This window comes from Myodes glareolus, chromosome 20 (assembly GCF_982192425.1).
Source record: "Myodes glareolus chromosome 20, mMyoGla1.1, whole genome shotgun sequence".
In the NCBI taxonomy this organism is placed as follows: Eukaryota; Metazoa; Chordata; class Mammalia; order Rodentia; family Cricetidae; genus Myodes; species Myodes glareolus.
Genome location: NC_142045.1, coordinates 41,671,759 through 41,689,760, shown reverse-complemented (window position 1 = coordinate 41,689,760; position 18,002 = coordinate 41,671,759). Strand labels below are relative to the sequence as shown.

At 40.1% G+C, this 18,002-nt stretch overlaps 1 protein-coding gene across 3 annotated transcripts in view; it reads right to left on the bottom strand.

Annotated features, from left to right (window-relative positions):
• Positions 1–17,885, bottom strand: part of Sclt1 (sodium channel and clathrin linker 1) — a 110,769-nt gene extending 92,884 nt beyond the window's left edge. Inside the window, exons 1-5 of one of the 3 annotated variants that reach the window (XR_014999338.2) lie at positions 17,458–17,885; positions 12,149–12,216; positions 3,104–3,196; positions 2,095–2,153; positions 1,529–1,601 (exon numbers count right to left, since the gene is read on the bottom strand). Coding sequence is in view for 2 of the 3 variants with exons in the window: in XM_085682418.2 (XP_085538544.2) it covers positions 1,529–1,601; positions 2,095–2,153; positions 3,104–3,196; positions 12,149–12,216; positions 17,458–17,491 (327 nt within the window). In the remaining variant the exon portion in view is untranslated. The remainder of the gene's footprint in view (positions 1–1,528; positions 1,602–2,094; positions 2,154–3,103; positions 3,197–12,148; positions 12,217–17,457) is intronic. The other 2 variants (XM_085682418.2, XM_048424684.3) reach the window with 2 other exon arrangements.
• Positions 17,886–18,002: the final 117 nt, after the last annotated feature.

The window sequence follows — 18,002 nt, the reverse complement described above, 5'->3', positions numbered from 1 at the left end:
GTTCTCCAGCTACCATATTCTCTCGTTCTTCAAAGCCAGGTAGCCTAGATTGAAACCATTTGCCAAAACCCACCTCCCTCCTTTAAGTTGATTTTTCTCAGGTTACTTCTCAGGTATTTTGTAACAGAGACGGGAAGTCGCCAAGGCTTACTATGTGCTATACTATAAGGCACAGCACAGAATCTCTTCCTCTGAGAAAATCAGTCTCCAGGGGTTATTTTCATACAAACCTATTGTGCTTTCTCACATTTGCATCAAATTAACCCTGCTTTCTTTACCATCAGTGAACTGATTCGAAGTCTGGTATCCAAGCCAAATACAATCATTAGTATATTCAAGTTCTAATAAGGAGGAGCCACTGTCAGCAGGTGGGTTTAGCCTGAGACCCAGAAGTTCTGCTTAAGAAATACTTCTAAATATTTATCTTCCATTTGTATTTCTTCCATTTGAGACCTGAAGATTATTTGATTGGTGCTTTGTTTTTAGTGCTTAATTTGTACAATTCTTTATACATTCTAAAAAGAAGCAGCAGTGGCAGCAGCAGCAGCAACTTTAAGAGAAGACAGTGAGAAAAACAACAACAACAAAAGCAGAAAAGGAAACACTAGGGCCAAAGTGTATAGCTGGGAAAAGGAGTTACGGGAAAGTACAGGAACACATGGAGGGAGAGCTAGGAGCTAGAGCCAGGAGAGCTCGGGTTTTCCTACATACACAAAAACATAGTATGTAGGAAAACCCCATATGGAAATCTATTACATTGTAAGCTAATTTTAAAAATAAAAACTCTTTTTTTTGGTGTGGGGGGGAGTTGAGACAGGGTTTCTCTGTAGCTTTGGAGCCTGTCCTGGAACTAGCTCCTGTAGACCAGGCTGGCCTCGAACTCACAGAGATCCGCCTGCCTCTGCCTCCTACCACCCACCAAATAAAAACCCTTTTATAAAAATGAAATATTTATACTGTTTTTCTGGGAGGAATTTCCAGTTCAAGGAATTGAAATGTGAGTAACTGAAATAACAATCCTGTATTATTTTTAGTTTTTTATGAGCCTAGTCTCAGACACCCTGAGACAGATCTGCCTGTAGACAGCTTCCTGAGCGTATTTCTGTTATTCTTAAAATAAACTTCCACTAGTAATAGAAAAACATGTACTAAAATCCAAGCCTATACTGAAAGTAGGTTAGTAATATCTTATCTAAAAGACACAAGATAAAGAGATCCGGTAGACATAGATCTGAAAATGGGGAAAACCATTCCGTAAATAGTGATAAGTACGAGCAGAGTAAGGGTAAGGTATGAAAGGCTATGAGACAGTTCTGAGCACAGAGACACAAGCAGATAATAATGCAATCAGGACACGGCTCCAAGCTTCAAAAAGATACTTCTGCCAGACCGCAAGAACAATGAAATACTAGGTTTAAAAGAATACTGAAGATAACGTCTAACTATACAGATTTAAAAATGAACGAAACTTTCATATTTTCTTCTCACAGTAAAGCCATACAGAAGCTTGGTGATTATGACTTCATACCTGGTAATAGGTCAGCTGTCTGTTTAGTTCTTCCAGACGTTTCTCATACTCAGCAATAAGAGGAGGTAAACAACTGTAGGAAAATACAAAATTAAATTACAGTGTATTCAGTTCCACTTACTTTAAGTATCTAACAAGTAAAATAAATCCTAAAATAGAAATTTGTGCTTAGTAGGAATCAAAGTTTGCTGCTTTCTTAACCTTAGCACAAGTAATATTTTGGAATAAAACCTTGATTGTGTGGAAGGGGCAGGAGGAGAGGTCTGGGCACTGACGGGTGACACATGGCTTCTCTGGCTGCTGTCACAGGAAGCCTCACTTTCTATAGGGTTTACTTGTAAACACATCAAAGATGCTCCCAGATAATACCAAATTTTCCTGGGGGCAGGGCGGGAAAGTAAGATCATCCTCCATTATAATCCAGTTTTCTAGACTCCAGTTTTCTAGAACTCAATAGCATGCCATTAATGCTTAATTACAGCAGACCCATAAACTAAACATCCCTAAATTAAAGGAACTCTTTCAATGATCAAGCAAATAATAGTATATATCTGATAATACTTTACCTTTGGTCATCTATTGAGCTTACTAGAACGTCACTTCTGCCATCTTTGGACATGCTGGTCTATAAAAGAAAATAGTCATTTAAAAATGTTTTCTCAAATTATTCTAGTTAAAATTTAAACAAGTTTAAAATTAAATGTCATTAAAATTTTTATAACTTTATAAAAAAACTTAAAAAAAGAAGAAAAGAAAAAAGGAAAAAGCTGATTTTGCATTTGATAAATTTAACCATGTAGGATAAAAATTGGCCAATTAGAACTATAAAAATATTCTATTTGCTGAACTATCTACCAACCATCAACACTAATTATCATCATTTGTGGTGAACAAAGGAAGCTTACATTACGCTCATTAACAATACAAGGCTGTTTACTATTGCTGCTAAAAGTTCTGGTGAACATGGTGTCACGAAGATTCAAGGGCTGAAGAACATGAGACACTATTATGATAAACAGATATATAGCCATGTACCTAGAAAACACCACATAATACAATATATGTTAGAGTAAATTAGGGAATACACTAAGTCCTAGGAAGAAGATAACACTCAAAAGAAATTCAGTAGTTTTCTCAAACAGTAACAGCCATTTTCTTTAATCTTTGAAAATGATTTGCATACTTTCTTTTTAACAGCCAATCTTTTTACTTTTGTAATTTTTCCTAATGTTTATGCTCATATTTCATCAGTCAAGTTGTACTCCCTTTCTTCTTTTGATGAATTTAATTTTCTCTTTTTCTACAATAAATAAATGCAGTTCCAATGTATGAGTTTAAAAGTATTTATTAATCTTCCTTCTTTCTGAGATAACTGTGGATTCACATGGGATTGCGGGAAATAGTGATAAGTAAATTTGGGCAACTTTCCTCAATGGAAACGTTTTGTTAAGTCACAATTAAATATAGATATTCCTTAGCTTAAGATGGCTGACAATTTCATCTGAGGTTGAAAACGAGAAAAGCTGAAGATGCATTTAATACACTGCCCTAACATGGTGGCTGAGCAACACAGACCATGCAGAGTATGTTCATCCTTGTGATTATAGAGCTGGCTGAGAAGCTGGGCTCACTGCTGCTGCCCATCATCACGGGAGAGCACTGTACCACCTATTAATTCAAGAAAAGATATGAATGTGTATCACTTTCACATTAGCAAAAGCTGCAAGGTTGTGTGTCAAACCACTGTTGCCTGGGGACCTCCTATAGTATAATGACATAACCAATACAGAGATACTGCATACATGAAGATAAGAAAGTTTGCATCCCGGGCCCGCCTGGCACCTTCTGGTGCAGGGCAGATGGGGCACTGTTATGGTTAGCAAATGTACGGTGTTATGGGGAGGGGAATAGAATGGGTTACTTCCTGTGGACACAGGCACATCTGAAGTAAGAGCGGTGAGGAGTGAGCAGAGGTGGGAGGCTTGATAGTCATACAGTGACAGATGATGTCTGGGTCTGGGCTGCTGTCCATGCCTAGGTTCAAGCCCTGATGAAGTCACGGTCTGTGGTCCTTGATACCATGAAAGGAAGAGAGGATATGGCTATACAGAGTTAGCCTCACACTACACTGACTGCAACACTAGGGAGAACTGGTCCTGCCCTCATCAGCAGAAGCACTCAGAAGAGAAGGCCCGAACAGCACCGTGAAGCTGACACTGTTCATAGGGGCATAGGTGAGCTCAATCCTGTGGGGGTTGAGAACGGGAGAGCTGGTTGCACCCTTCCCATCGGCCACGGTGGTAGCATGGGTGAGGGAAAGATGCCCTCCTCTCCTCACCCCTCGACACCTGCAGCAGGTGGGGGGACATGACCCAACTCTTTTTGAAAACTAGCCCTGAGCCACACCCCTGAGGTCACGACAGGGGCACAGCTGGTACTGCCTCTCTAGTCTGCAGTGTGGTGGTGGGGGTGAGGAAATGTGCCCCTCCCCCATCCTATAATAACTCCAGCTAGAGAAGGAAAGCAGGCCCGGCACCTTCTCTGGGTAGTACAACAGAGCTGATCCTGTTGACAGGGAACAGATACGTTGCTGGAGAACATGAGCTTGGGAGACCTGGACCTGTTCCTCATCTGCCAAATGGCAGCACGGCCTGGGGAGAGATGCCCAGTCAGTGCCTGAGGCAGGTGAGAGAGCTGTCACCATTATTCATCTGTTATGTGGGAGCATGGGCAGGGAAGAGATCCGCCCCCTCTGCCTCATGGGAAAGCTGGTCCAGAGGTCATAAGGGCAGGAGAGCTATCCCTGCCCCTCATTAGCTGCAGCACTCGGGAGAGTGACCTCTACACCTCGCCTGGACAACATAGTAGAGTTGGCCCTGAAGGTGTAGGTGTGGGAGAACTGAAGCTGAGGATGTGAAAACGTGAGGACAGACCCTACCTCTTGCTCACTGCTGCAAGAGGTAACCAGCTGGGGCAAGGCTGGAGAACTCACCCTGGTGGTGAAGGGGAGAGCTGGCGGGCTGAACTAGAACTGAGGTTAAATGTTGGCCCACTCCAAATCCACTCCATCTGTGATCTGTTGGCGCACAGATGGGGGTGGGCAGTCCTGCAGACCCAGGGCTACAGGATGTCCATGACACAGGGCAGTAACAGGATGTGCGGGAAGAGTCCCAGTCTTTTTCATCTGCATGGGATACTTTTGCCCTCCCTTTACTTTTAACTTGTAAGTGTCCTTTAAAGCCACAGTTGACTATCTTATAAATAGCATTCTCTTGCTCTGTGTCTTATGACTGGAGACTTACTTCACAAGTAATTACTGTCAATACTACTAATGCAATCTTGCTATTTTCTGTTTTGACGTTCCTTTGTTCTCAGCTTCTTTTGCTTTCTCTCCCTGATTAATGACTTCTATAAAAAGTATGTTTTGATTCTTTTCTCTATCATTTGTGTATCTCTTAAGTGCTTTGGCTTTGTATTGAGCATGAGGCATACATAAAACATCTCAAACTTGTTTCAGAGTGTTTATAACTGATCTTTTAGAATGATGTACGAAAAGTTTATATTGTTATTCTCTTCCATACAATTAAAGTTTCCAAGTTACAAATTATTGTTTTTATGTGTATTCTTCAGGAAGCAAATGTAGTTAAAGTTGCTTTTTAGCATTTCTGCTTTTTTAGTTCTACACAAGAATTAAAAGTGACCTAAATATCACAGTCCCAATAACAAAATATTCTTGTATGTAAGTTTTACTTTCATAGTTCAACAAGGTAACAACCAGTGCTATTTTACTTTAGCTTAATGAACTGTTATCAGTGTTGCAGTTGGAGAGTTATGAAGTCTCTCAGCTATTCTTTATCTCTTTTATTTCTCATGGGCAGTTTTGACAAGTAAATTCTTTGTTGATAGCTTTGTTCTACTTGAAATAAACCATCCCACGCTACCTGGTTGATATGATAGGATATAAGGGTGGAGTACTGAATCTACTTAGTAAAAAAGATATAGAAATTACAGGATAAAAAGATAGATTATTGAATCTACTGTGAAAATAAAAAGAAAGGCTTCTTGCAGGCCCCATGTCAAAGTCAGTTGGCTCCTGTCATTGTGGACAACTGAAGAAACTACTGCCTACTGTAAAATCCCACACTCTGTGTATGATAGAACAGCTTTAAAAGGTTAAAAAAAATCAGGAGAAACCATGAATCAAAATTGATAAAGATTTGATATGAATCAAGAGACTTCTTGATTAGAAGAGTTGATAGGTCACCAATCAGGGGTGACCATTCAATCTAAACTAACTTATATGACTAGTAAATGCCTCTCATTTGATCAGATACAACTTGCCAAAAGAGAGTCTCCCCAAAATTACAGTCAGGGAAGGTTTTGTTTCTGTCTTTTCAGGAGAATAAAGGTATTCAGCTAAGGAATTTGAAGACCACTTGACAAATGAGACACCTGAAGAAAAGGGACAAATTATCCAGAAAAAAAAATGTCCCAAAAAAAGAGTAAATTGATCTATTGGTATATCACATTTCCAACAGGATAAAATTTCATAAATCTTTTTAAATGTTTGTTTCTTCTGTTCTCTACAGACATATAATACAAATGCTCTTTTTGTAGTATCAGTCCAATTAAAAAAATTAAAGCTGGCTTTGGAGTTGGAGTGTAGCTCTCTTCTTCTCTAAACTCAAGCATGCTTGTTAAAGGAAAATCCAAAATCTCTGTCTCATGTCAGAAGAGCCACCTGATATGGAACAGAAGAAGAACCAAATTGAGGAACTATTTTATTGCCACTAATCTCATAATCCTTTGGTTTTATTTTAACTCTTTAAAGCTTTTCTTAAGGTATAAATATTCACAAAACTTATAAGATTTATATAAACATTTAGTTTAAAATATTTAAATATATATTAAATAAAATTAAAACACATATATTTAAATATACGTATTTAATTGTTACATATAATTCAAGATATTAATGGTTATATAGAGTACTAACTAATTCTAGAAAAAGGTTTCATTCATTTAGTTTCCAGTATATGATTTTGTGTTTGAGTCTCTATCATTTTTTGTAGTGAACCATGACCATGCTACAGCAAACTCTGAGGTTTCCAAAAGGATGATGGAGTCCCACAGTTATGACGATTTCACCAGGATGATGATAACACCACTAAACTGAAAAATGCCACCTAAAGATCGGCTTTGGACCACAAACTGCTCAGAACAATTTCGAGATGGCTAGCTAAGATGATCCAGCCTCACAGACTACTCTAGCCAGGACTTGAGACAAGCCTTGCACTTTCCCACTACACAGAGACTGGACAACAAATGATACCTCTCCCAGGACTTGAAAACTAATCAGAAATTTTTCTTTTCAGGATCCCCTAAAGATGCTGTCACCCCCAGACAGCAGAAAGTAAACTTTAGAACACGATACCCACATTCCCAAGAGGTAGGATAGGTGGTTTGTGGTCATTCAATTGGTTATGGATATTTGTCATTGTTTAGGGTAGCTGGTTACAGGTTGTTATTGGTAATGGTCAGAAAAAAGCTGAACAAAAGAGTTTAGATTCAGGATTCTTATTTGAAAAGAAAATAAGGTTATAATTATGATAGGATATAAGGGTACATTATTGAATATACTCTGAAAAGAAAAAGGGGTAATATAGAAATAGGATAAAAAGGTAGATTATTGAATCTACTTATAAACCAAAATAGCAACTACTAGTTTTAAATATTTTACATTGATATGGATTTTTGCATATTGATACAAATTTAAGATTATTTTTATTAGAACATACTGTACATATGTTTCTAATCTTGTTCAAGATATTGTACCTATACAACTCATTTAACAATGTAATGCAAATTTCTAGCCCTTGAAAGTTATTATTACCAACTATTTAGGATAATAAGGTAATGCAAATTAGAAATTAGTTACTTATTATAATCAAACTTATAGTCATGTTAGGTATATTTTCAAGATCAAACAGATATAGTTTAGATAGATGGGTCATCTTCAAACACTTCAGAGATCTGAAGAATAAGGCATTTAAGATGTCTTAATAACATGAGTTCTTTTTTAAGACAGTGAGACATGTCTACTCCTGGCAGCAGCAATCTACTTTGGAGAAGATGATGGACATCAAAGAAACTCCACATGGAGTTTACTTTCTTTGTGGCAAAAATAGCTGCACCATTTGTTGTCCAGTCCAGACATGCTCTTGCCTCGACTGCTGACAGTATGCTATCCAAAATGGATAAGCAGGACACAAAAGAGAGTGACTGCCAAACCTTGCCCAGACAATGCAGGACAGTCCTTAAAAAAATCCTGCTTCATAAAAGTCTGTCAAATATTCTAGTCCTGTAAACCCCAAATGGATGCCCCAATGTTTCAGAGGAACTTGGGTGACTCTCCAGGCAGCCAGATGTTTCTGTCATTTCTTACATTTTTTGGGTCGCTTCCTTCTACAGGAATTCCTGCTTACTCAGTTAATATTATTTCCTTCTCAGGTCTCTGAGGGAGTTGAAGACTAGACAGTTATAGTTTTTCTTGTTTACCAGACTCAAAAAAGAAACTCACTAGAGAACTGTAAAGTTTATAAGGTTGAGAGATATAAAAAGATAGGTTTTTTTTAGAATAAAAAGTAAATCAGGTAAAGTCTACAACACTTTAGACTCATCAAGATAGGATAGATAATGGAGTATTTTCTCTGAATTTGTCAAATGCAAATGGATTAGATATTGTCGATGTACTTATTGCCTGTATATATTGTATATATATTCATTGTACTTATTGTATATACTTTTTCTAATATTAGTTATAAACTTTTTATTTTAGACAAAAAGGGGAAATATTGTGATATTTTATTTGTGCTTTAACAAATAAAGTTTGACTGAAGATTATAGTACAAAGCTAGCCACACTAGTTAGCCATAGAGGCCAGACAGTGGTGACATACACTTTAATCCCAGCATTCTCGGGAGACAGAAGCAGAGGGATCTCTGTGTGGGCAAGGTCACCCTAGGCCACACGAGGTTGAATCAGTCTAAATGAGACACAGAGCAAAGCTGTAGTGGCTTACACCTTTAACCCTAGCACTAGGGAGGTGGAGAGAGGAATGAATATAAGGGAGGAGGAGACAGGAGCTCAGGATTCAGTCTGAGGTTTCATAGGGATAGGATCACCCCTTTGGTCTGAGGATTCTGTAGAGTTAAGAACTGGTGGCTAGCTGCTCTGCTTCTCTGACCTTTCAGCATTAACCCTTGTATCTGACTCTGGACTTTTGTTATTAAAACCAATTAGATCCAGACAACATCTCTGTAATTGGTATATGGTGAGTCATTGTCTAATGCTGCTGTTTTCAAAACTCTCTGAATACAAAATTTCTGAACACTCAATTACAACATATCTTAGACAAACCATTTTAGGGTTGAACCTATTTTGGAAACATAAACCTGAATGTCTAGATTTTCTTAGGTGTTTTATGAGTTTTTGTTAATTCTTCAAGTAGCTTTTGCAGTTCTTTTTATCCTTCTCCTGAGACTCTCAGAAATTTGTATATGATTTTTCTTGGTTGTGTCCCATAAATGTTTTCTTCAGTCTTTTCTTTTTCATTCCTCTGAAAAGACAATTTAGGTGTTTCCAAGTCTACAGATTACTTCTATTTTAAGTCTGATGTTGAAGACTAATTACATTTTACAAATCTTATATATTGTAGCTTTTAACCTCTAAAACTTTCAGTTTGTCTTTTTGTATATTTTGTTCACCTTTTGCTACACAAATCCTTGTAAGGCCCGGGCCTTCCCTTGCTCCCTGGGATGCAAATCAAGGACTGTTTTGGCAACCCGCTAAAGCTTCCTGCTAAGTTCTGTGCTTGTTCTGCTCTAGCCTGGTATAATAGCCTAGGGCTCTATATTACTTTGGAATGGTAATTTCTCAACCTGCCCAGAAGAGCCCAGGTGCCAAGATCCCTCCAACCTGTCTGACACTGCCCTGCACCCCTCGCCCACCTGCCTGCGGAGAAGTTCACTTGGTGCCAGTTTCCCCATCCCCCTCTGGCTGGGAGGAGGTTCTCCACTTCTGGGGCCAAAGTATTTAACCCTAGATTAAGTTCGAATAAACGAGCATTCTCCTCCTCTTGGGAATGAATCGAACTCTCTGTGTGTGCGTCTTGTGTTTTAACCCCTAGGACCTTACTCAGCTCGTGGAAGGTATGGAGTCGCGGTCCATACTTGGTGGGTGGTGATGCAGACTCGGGTGTGGAATGTTTGCCACAAATCCTTTCTCTAAAATTTCTGAGGTCCCTACTGGCATGTTCCTGTTGCTCACTGAGACCACTCACTACATTCTCACTCCCACCCACAGGTGGAATTAGGCTGTGTTGAGGGAGAGCTGATGTGGTAGGTGACAGTTTCACTACAGTGGATGCCTCTAATCTCCAATTTCATTTAGTTTTACTTTGTTTTACAGTATGCTGTAACTTCTCTATTGGATTCTTGGATTCTTAAAAAGGGACTTAATACTGTCTGTGGATGATTATAAAAATCTATGTACTATACAGAGATGATGCTATAAAATTCTTATTCCATCATTTTGTTTATTACCTACTAGATAGATTTCTCTGAACTGCAGAGTCTCCAAAGTTTATGCACCAAAGGGTGACAAATGTTCAAATGGAGAATGGGTAACCTTAGAAAGCTGGCAAAGTACAAGACCACTAAGTTTTACATAGGAGAGGGAGACTAGATGGAACACAGCATTCTCTGGCTCTTACATCTTGCTTAGCAGTAAACACAATGTGGGGGGAAGAAGCTGAGGCAGCAGGGTAAGGTGCTGGTAGTGAGCCAGAGGCAGCAGTGAGATGGCTCCAGAGGCCAAGTAATCTGAGAGTCACGAGTTCTGTAAACCACTGGCAACAGGATTGACTCCTTGCCATGGGTGCTGAGGGCTATCTTCTGTCATGTCCTCCACAGCCTGAGCACTGTGCTCCTTAAATTTATTAGCACATCAATGATTGCCTACTCCCCATGCCCCTGCCCCTGCCACTTCTCCTGCCTGTCTTCTACCAGGCCCTATGTCCACTAGCTTCATGACTTATTACTGATCCTTATTTTTGCATCTCTAGAATGCTCCATCTCAAACAGTAGCCTCATCTAAAGGTAGTGCATGTTTATAGTGCTCTTTGATATTAAGAGCAATGCAACTGCCCTCTTCTCCAATGCTAGGCTACCATACAGCAGGAGCCACTGCCACACCAAATCCCACAAAGGATTTAAGGTTCTCAAGAGCTGTAGGCTTCCCCTGTGGTTAAGACTGCCACTATGTCACTAGGACTTCCAGACACAACTTCTACTTGCAGCCCCAGCCCCTCTACTCTCACCACTCCACTTCTGGCGCCAGGTCTGAATCTGCAGACTGTGTTCCACTTTTCTCCATCGCTGTTACAAGGATAACAAATCCCCAAGGGATGAAGTACACATGGTCAAGGATGTAGGCACGGCTGCCAGAAAGGAGATAAACACTCACTTTATGTTACCACATCACCTCTTCTCTCACTACTGCAAAGTGCACGGTGAAAAGCAAGATGTGTAATGGAACTCTGGCAGCTATGGAGGACTACACAGGACTGAGGAGGCAGAAACAATATTCTGCCACAAAGATTAAGAACAGGAATCAAGATCTGTTATATGATTATAAAAACTGTACAGGTAGAAAAGAGCCTACACCCGCTAAGAATTAATGCAGGGATATTTTGGGATGATAAGGGGAGATGTGTCCCTCACTCATTTGCTACCTTGAGGTTTCCAATAATTACAATCACAATGCGTAATACAGACACCTCTAATGGCTGTCTTGCAGCCATTGCTGTGTTACTGGTAAAAACACATTCAGGATCAAACCAGCTATAGCTTCCAGCAGATGTGCTGCAGTAAACGTCCACGGAACTGCTGGAGCTTCAAAAATCTGTCTTTGCTGCTGTTGCCGCTTAAATGAGCTTTCAGACCTATGTTGTAAGATATTTACCAGAATAAATTCACCTTGCTGATAAAATCTAAAATTAAAGTAAATCTAAAAGTAAATAACACCTCAGGAAGAAAACATTAAAAATCAATGTATATTATTGTCTGTGTTAGTTTATATTTCAGTCATAATTTCTGTTTTTTTTTTAATTGGGGAGACAGGAATCAAACTCAGGGACTTACACAAGCAGGACACTTAACCAGCATTCCCAGGGTTTTCAATATCATAATCTGTAAGAACTGAAATAGTTATACACATCTTGAGAAATAACTTTAATATGTTTCAAAGCGTGAATGAATTCCCATTTTGGATCTCAGATACTTTAACATATATAACATTAGCTCCAAAGATAGAAAAAAAAGATCAACTTCTATGGACAAAGAACTTACTATATAGAGTTAGCAAAATCAAAATTTCCCGTACAAGAATCAAAGCTATAAGCAAAATTTTAAAGATTACAGGCAATTTCAAATGTTAACAATTCTAAGTAGAATTTATATTGAGGCTTTGTATTGACTGCAATCAATAATTCATAAGGAAGTAGATATATTTACAACCAAATTTCAATCTAGTTTGTTACACTTAAATCATTCCACATACCTGCATATTTGGGTCTTGGAAAATATGTTCAATTTGATACTGCCTGAGAATATGATTTAGGTTATCACCTGAAACAAAGGAGAAAACCAATTTCAGTAAGTCTCTTTGGCAAAACTAAGAAAACAGCATCTACTATCTAAGGTATCCAATGAAAGATTTCTAGTCTCTAAGATTGCTTCTCATAAGATGAATCATCAATTTCAGCACATCATTTTGGAATGCAAAACTAGGTCTTTTTAATATTCATAAGCCAAATAATAACTCCCAAACGAGTACAGAACAGCTACAAAGAAATGATCCTTTTCTTTATAAATCTGAATTCTCAGTCTCTTCTGGCAGAAGTGGAAACATAGTCTCCATTGTTTTTTGTTCCCACTGTTATCACTAAAAAGGATTGGGAAGGTACACATCATATCTTTGTTCTTTATTTCCTTTCTTCATTTTTGAAGACAGGGTTCCACTCAGGCTAATCTAGAACTCACATGTAGCCCAGGTTGGCCTGACTCACTGGAATCATCCTGTCTTTGCCTTCTGGGTGCTAGGACTACAGGCACAAGCCACCACATCTAGCTGTGGACCAGTTATTTAGAATTCTTAAAGTCAGCTGGAAAGAGTACCCATTCTATACTGAGGAGAAACTGTAGAATACAGAATCCAATTTCAATGGAAATGACATGAGACCATGAAAAAGACGGCCCAGAATGAAGCTTTCACTAATGTGTCACATCTGTATTCACATCAGGAAAGAGACTGGGAAAGCAAGATGGCTCAGTAGATAAAAGCACCTGTCATCAAGCTAGACAATGTGAGTTCAGTCTCTAGAGCCAACAGGGTAGAAGAACAGAACCACTCCCTCCTGTTGTACTCTGGCTTCTGCCTGCACTCTGTAGGCACACAGGCATGCATGCCCGAACACATATGCAATCACTCACACTCCCTGCCATGCATGTGTCCAAGTACATGCACAAAGAAATGAAAATTTTTAAGAGGGGCTAGAGAAATCATTCAGCAATTACAGCACTAGTTGTTCTTCTAGAGAATCCGAATTCAATTCCCAGCACACTCATGGTAGCTCACAACTGTCTGTAACACCAGCCTCAGGGAATTCAACATTCTTTTGGTCTCTACCAGCAATATACACATGGCTAAACAAAACTTGCCAATTAAAAGGTATCTATAATTCATAAATATAATGATACACACTTACACATGCATGTTAATAAGTTACGATCAAAGGAATACTCCAGAACTGGGGCAGGGGTAGATGGAGAATGAGCTATGTTTTTGTTTATGGATCTAGGTCAAGCGGACAACTAAGGGAAATTAATTTAAACTTATTCACTAAAATCAATTACAAGTGAACTGTAGACATAAATATAAAATAAATTGATAGAAAAGAACCAAGAAACACTTCTATAACTTTAAGACTTAACATTATATAATTAAATCAAAAAAAGAAAAAAACAAATATTTGAGGTGGCTTGAATGAGAATGTCCCCACAGGCTGACAGGGTTTGTAGCCTTGTTGGAGGTGTGTCACTGGGATGGGCTCTGAGGTTTCAAAAACCACAGCTATTCCCATTAGTGGGCTCTCTGTCTGTCTGTCTGTCTTGTGCTTGTGGATCAAGATGTGCACTCTTAGCTACTGCTCTAGCACCATGGTTGCTGCTGCCAGGTTCCTCCCCGCGCTAGTCAGAACCCTTAGAGACCGAAAGCCCCATAAACCATTTCTTCCATACACTGCCTTGGTCATGGTGTCACATCCAAGCAAATATGAAAATAAGACAACATTTAAAATAAAAATACCAACAAACTGGACTATATTATACCATACTTATTAAAAAGAACGTTAAGAAAATAAAAGCACAACGTAAACAGAAGATATTTCTAAGATCTATAATGGTCAAAGGTAATGTATCTAGAATAAAGAACTTCTAATCAGCTGAGAATTTGTCTGCATGCACTGGCTTTTTGGGATCCTAGTCTGTTTGGATGCTCACCTTCCTAGACCTGGAGGGAGGGGGGAGGAACTTGAACTTCCCACAGGGCAGGAAACCCTGACTGCTCTTAGGACTGGAGAGGGAGGAGGAGAGGGAGTGGGGGGGAGGAGGCGAGGGAGTGGGGGGAATGGGAGGGTATGGGGAGGAGGGGAGGAAGTGGAAATTTTTATAAACAAATAAATAAATTAATTAAAAAAACAAAACAAAACAAACAAATATTCTGAAGAGTTCAACTAATAGCTCAGTAGACACCGGGAGTATAAATTAAAACTAGCACAAATTAAATCCAAGGCTGGTGAAAATAGGGGCTACCGGGAGACGGCTCAGTCGGTAAAGTGCTTGTCTTTCAGGCTAGAGACTTGAGTTCAATAAGCAGGACTTGGTGAAACACCCTTGTAATTTCAGGGTTGGGGAGGTGGAGACGGAAAATCCCTGGGGCTTCCTAATCAATCATCCTAGCCTATTTGGCAAATCCTGGTCCAGTCAGAGAATTTGTCTTAAAAAAAGAAAGAAAAAAGATAGGAAGAAAGAGAGAGAGAGAGAGAGAGAGAGAGAGAGAGAGAGAGAGAGAGAGAAAGGGACGGAGGGAGGGAGGGAGAAAGGGAGAGAGAAAGAGAGGGAGAGGGGGAGGGAGAGAGAGAGGGAGCATCAGAGGTCAGCAGCCTCTGGCCTCCACAAGCACCTCTGCAACCTCACAGAGAACTGGTGACTATGGGGAACAAACTGAACTTCCATACATTGTTAATGGGAGTTTAAAATCAATAAACTTTAAAATTAAATATAAAGACAATTCTTGCAGTATAACCAACCAAAATGTATGTATCTGGGCACAAGAACCATAATAACAACAAAAAAGTAACAGTAGTATCCCTAATGGCCCATTAGCTGGAACTATCTCAGATATCCACCAAAATAATAGAAAAGTGATGAATTAAAAACGGCCAAGTGTGTATGCAATTAAAATGAACTAATTCTAGTACATGTGATGATACAGATAATTTTAACAATATCATGAATGATGAAGCAGAGGAATACATGGTTCATGATCTTACTTTTTAAAACTAAAACACACATAAAAACAAAATTAAGGAATAAAATTAAAGAGAGTGATTATCTTTCACTATTTTTGAGGAAGAGGGGGGATTAAGTTTTTTGAGGTCCTAGCCATTCCCATTTCTTGACCTGAATTGTATTACAAGAGTTTTTCACTTTGCAATGGTGCACTTGGCTTATTTGTTTTCTTTTGTGTATGTTATGAATGCACATAAATATGCAAATGTGCTAACCAGTTGCTTTTATGTATTTTAGAGACATTGGTGGTATCATGTAATACTAAAGTTTATTAACGTATCACTTTCTTTTAGAAAATTCAAATCTACTAAAGAAATTCTCTTGTATTCTGAAGACATAAGAAGATGCAAACTTAAGAATTTTTGAAAAAAATAAAGATTTATTGTATCTTGTTTGAGGCCAGATCTTCTCAGAACAAAAGAAAAACAAATGGAAGCGTGAGAAGTAAATCAGATTGACAGAAGCCAATGCAGAAGAGCACAGAGACAGATGGGGGGATGGACAGCATCATCTGCATCACAGCAGGTGCTGAGGCTAGAAGGACAAGCCATACCTTTACCTGGCACACAGGTTGTCATCTCTTCATACCAACTTACAATTAATTCCATGCTCCCTTCCCTGAATACACAAATTTCAAGAATGCTTTGCTGCTTGTTGGAGAATGTCTGCTTCCACTCTACCTGTCTTTTAATAAACTACCATCCAGTTTTCAGTTCAAAATAAATTCTCTTACTTAGGGTTGCTAGTATTTGGAATTCAATTTTTATCTAAGAATTACGGTGCCTTATTTTTCTAAAAGTCATCTTCTAAAATTCAGATATCCCACCACCAAGCAAAACTCACTCAAGCAATTCCTGTCCCACATCAGGTTGTGGCCATACTTATATATCTTTATAGAATGAGGTTTTTCCCACTTCAAACCTATGAAATGATGCTTTTATTGTGGTGTTATGGTATGTGTGTGTGTAGAGGAGAGGGGAGGGGAGAAGACAAGAAGGGAGGGAAGAAGAGAGAGAAAGAGAGAGAGAGAAAAAAGGGAGAGAGTGAGAGAAGACCATTTAATATATACTAGTTACCGTGCCAAGGGCATGTATCATTCCAATTAAGTCCCACAACTCTACACAGTGAGGGTGTTCTTATTCACGAGTGAAAAACAATGGAAACCAAACCAAAGGCACAGACAGGAGGCCAAAGATTTTGCCCAGGATCGAACTTAGGAAGTATGGGAGTTAAGCAATATACTTACAGACACAAATATAGAGATTATGCCTTAACCTCTAGTCTATGATAAAAAACTCGGGTTGCTCTCGTCATTTTTTTCAAATCTCTCCGTCTTCAATCTCTTACATCCTCCTTAGGCCACTTCTTAACTATGATAGCTGTAGCTAACTGACTTGTCCTCCTCGATAAACCTCCCTATCCTGTTCAAGGCAACGTTTAACAAGACTGTCTTTAAACACAGCATACTCCCAGTCCAAGACTGTCTTTAAACACAGCATACTCCCAGTCCCTTCAACGCTGCAAATACTTGGGATACCTAAACCGTCCTGATCAGTAAACACATATTGGTATGCCAACTCTGTCCAAGCGGCATCTCCTCTGGCCATGGTTTAATAACGGCGTAATGGTCAATGTTTGTTCAGCGCCAGGTGTCAGCCGCTATTCTCCCTTACATCCCAATATTTACCCAATAATTCCATCAACTCTCCTTGGTAACTGATGCAAACGAGCTAGCAGTTGCTGCCGCGTCCGTGTATTTATGGGATTTATGTATCTCCCTCTGCCAATTACATGCTGGGAGAACAAGAATAGCTTCATCCTGACATCAGCTATGTTTGTTTAGCCCCTGGCACGTAATCAAACAGCAGCTCAACACACATCTTTTAAACTAATGACCAGAGCAATGCCTGCAGGTCCTTTACTGCAGACTTGGAAACTCTTCCTGGCCCATCAGCGCTGAGTTTCTTCGAGCACAAGAGAAGCAACACAAACCAGTTTCGGATCTAGCAGACTACTATGCACGCTTAAGGAATCGACGAGTATTTACCAGCGGTTCTGCTTCGCTAAGTACATACATAATCTCATGTGCATCACCGAGCATTTTGTGAAGCGGACCTCTTTGCAGTTTTTACATATTTCCACGCTGGGACCCAACCACAACCAAAACATATTAGTAGGTCAACGACAGCGACATTCCACCTTACAGATGAATTTGCCATCAGGGAATACGGCGCTTACTTTGGTCTCTCAGTAAGTCGAATTCTGTGGCCATTTCGAGATTTTACTTTGGAGTTTTCATCACCTTTATCGATTCCTCGCGGGGGTGGGGGGGAGTAAGATTTTTTTTTAACAAACATAAAAACAGCCCCCCGATGTGAGGGCAAACGAAAAGCTAAGGGGTCTCCGGGGCAGCCGAGCCCTGGCGCGGAGGCATCAGCATCCCACTCACGCGGCGGCGCAGCCCGGCCCGCAGCTCCGCCGAAGGCAGGCGACGCGCGTCAGAGTCCGCTCGCTCGGCCGGACCCGGGCGGGGGAAGGGGCGGCGGGGCGGCGGGGCTGCCGGAGGGCGACGTGGGCACCACCGGGCTCGGCCGCCGCGTCCCCGCGGGGCTAAGGGGCGACGCCAGGACCGCGGGGAAGCCCGAGCCGCCGCCGAGTCCGCTCGGCCCGCCCTGCGACTTTGAAAGCGGTGCCCCGGACCGTTCCTTGGAGACGGTGACGCCGCGTCCGTCATCACGCGAGCGTCGGCGCCGACGTCATCGCGCCGCCTGGGGATCCGGCAG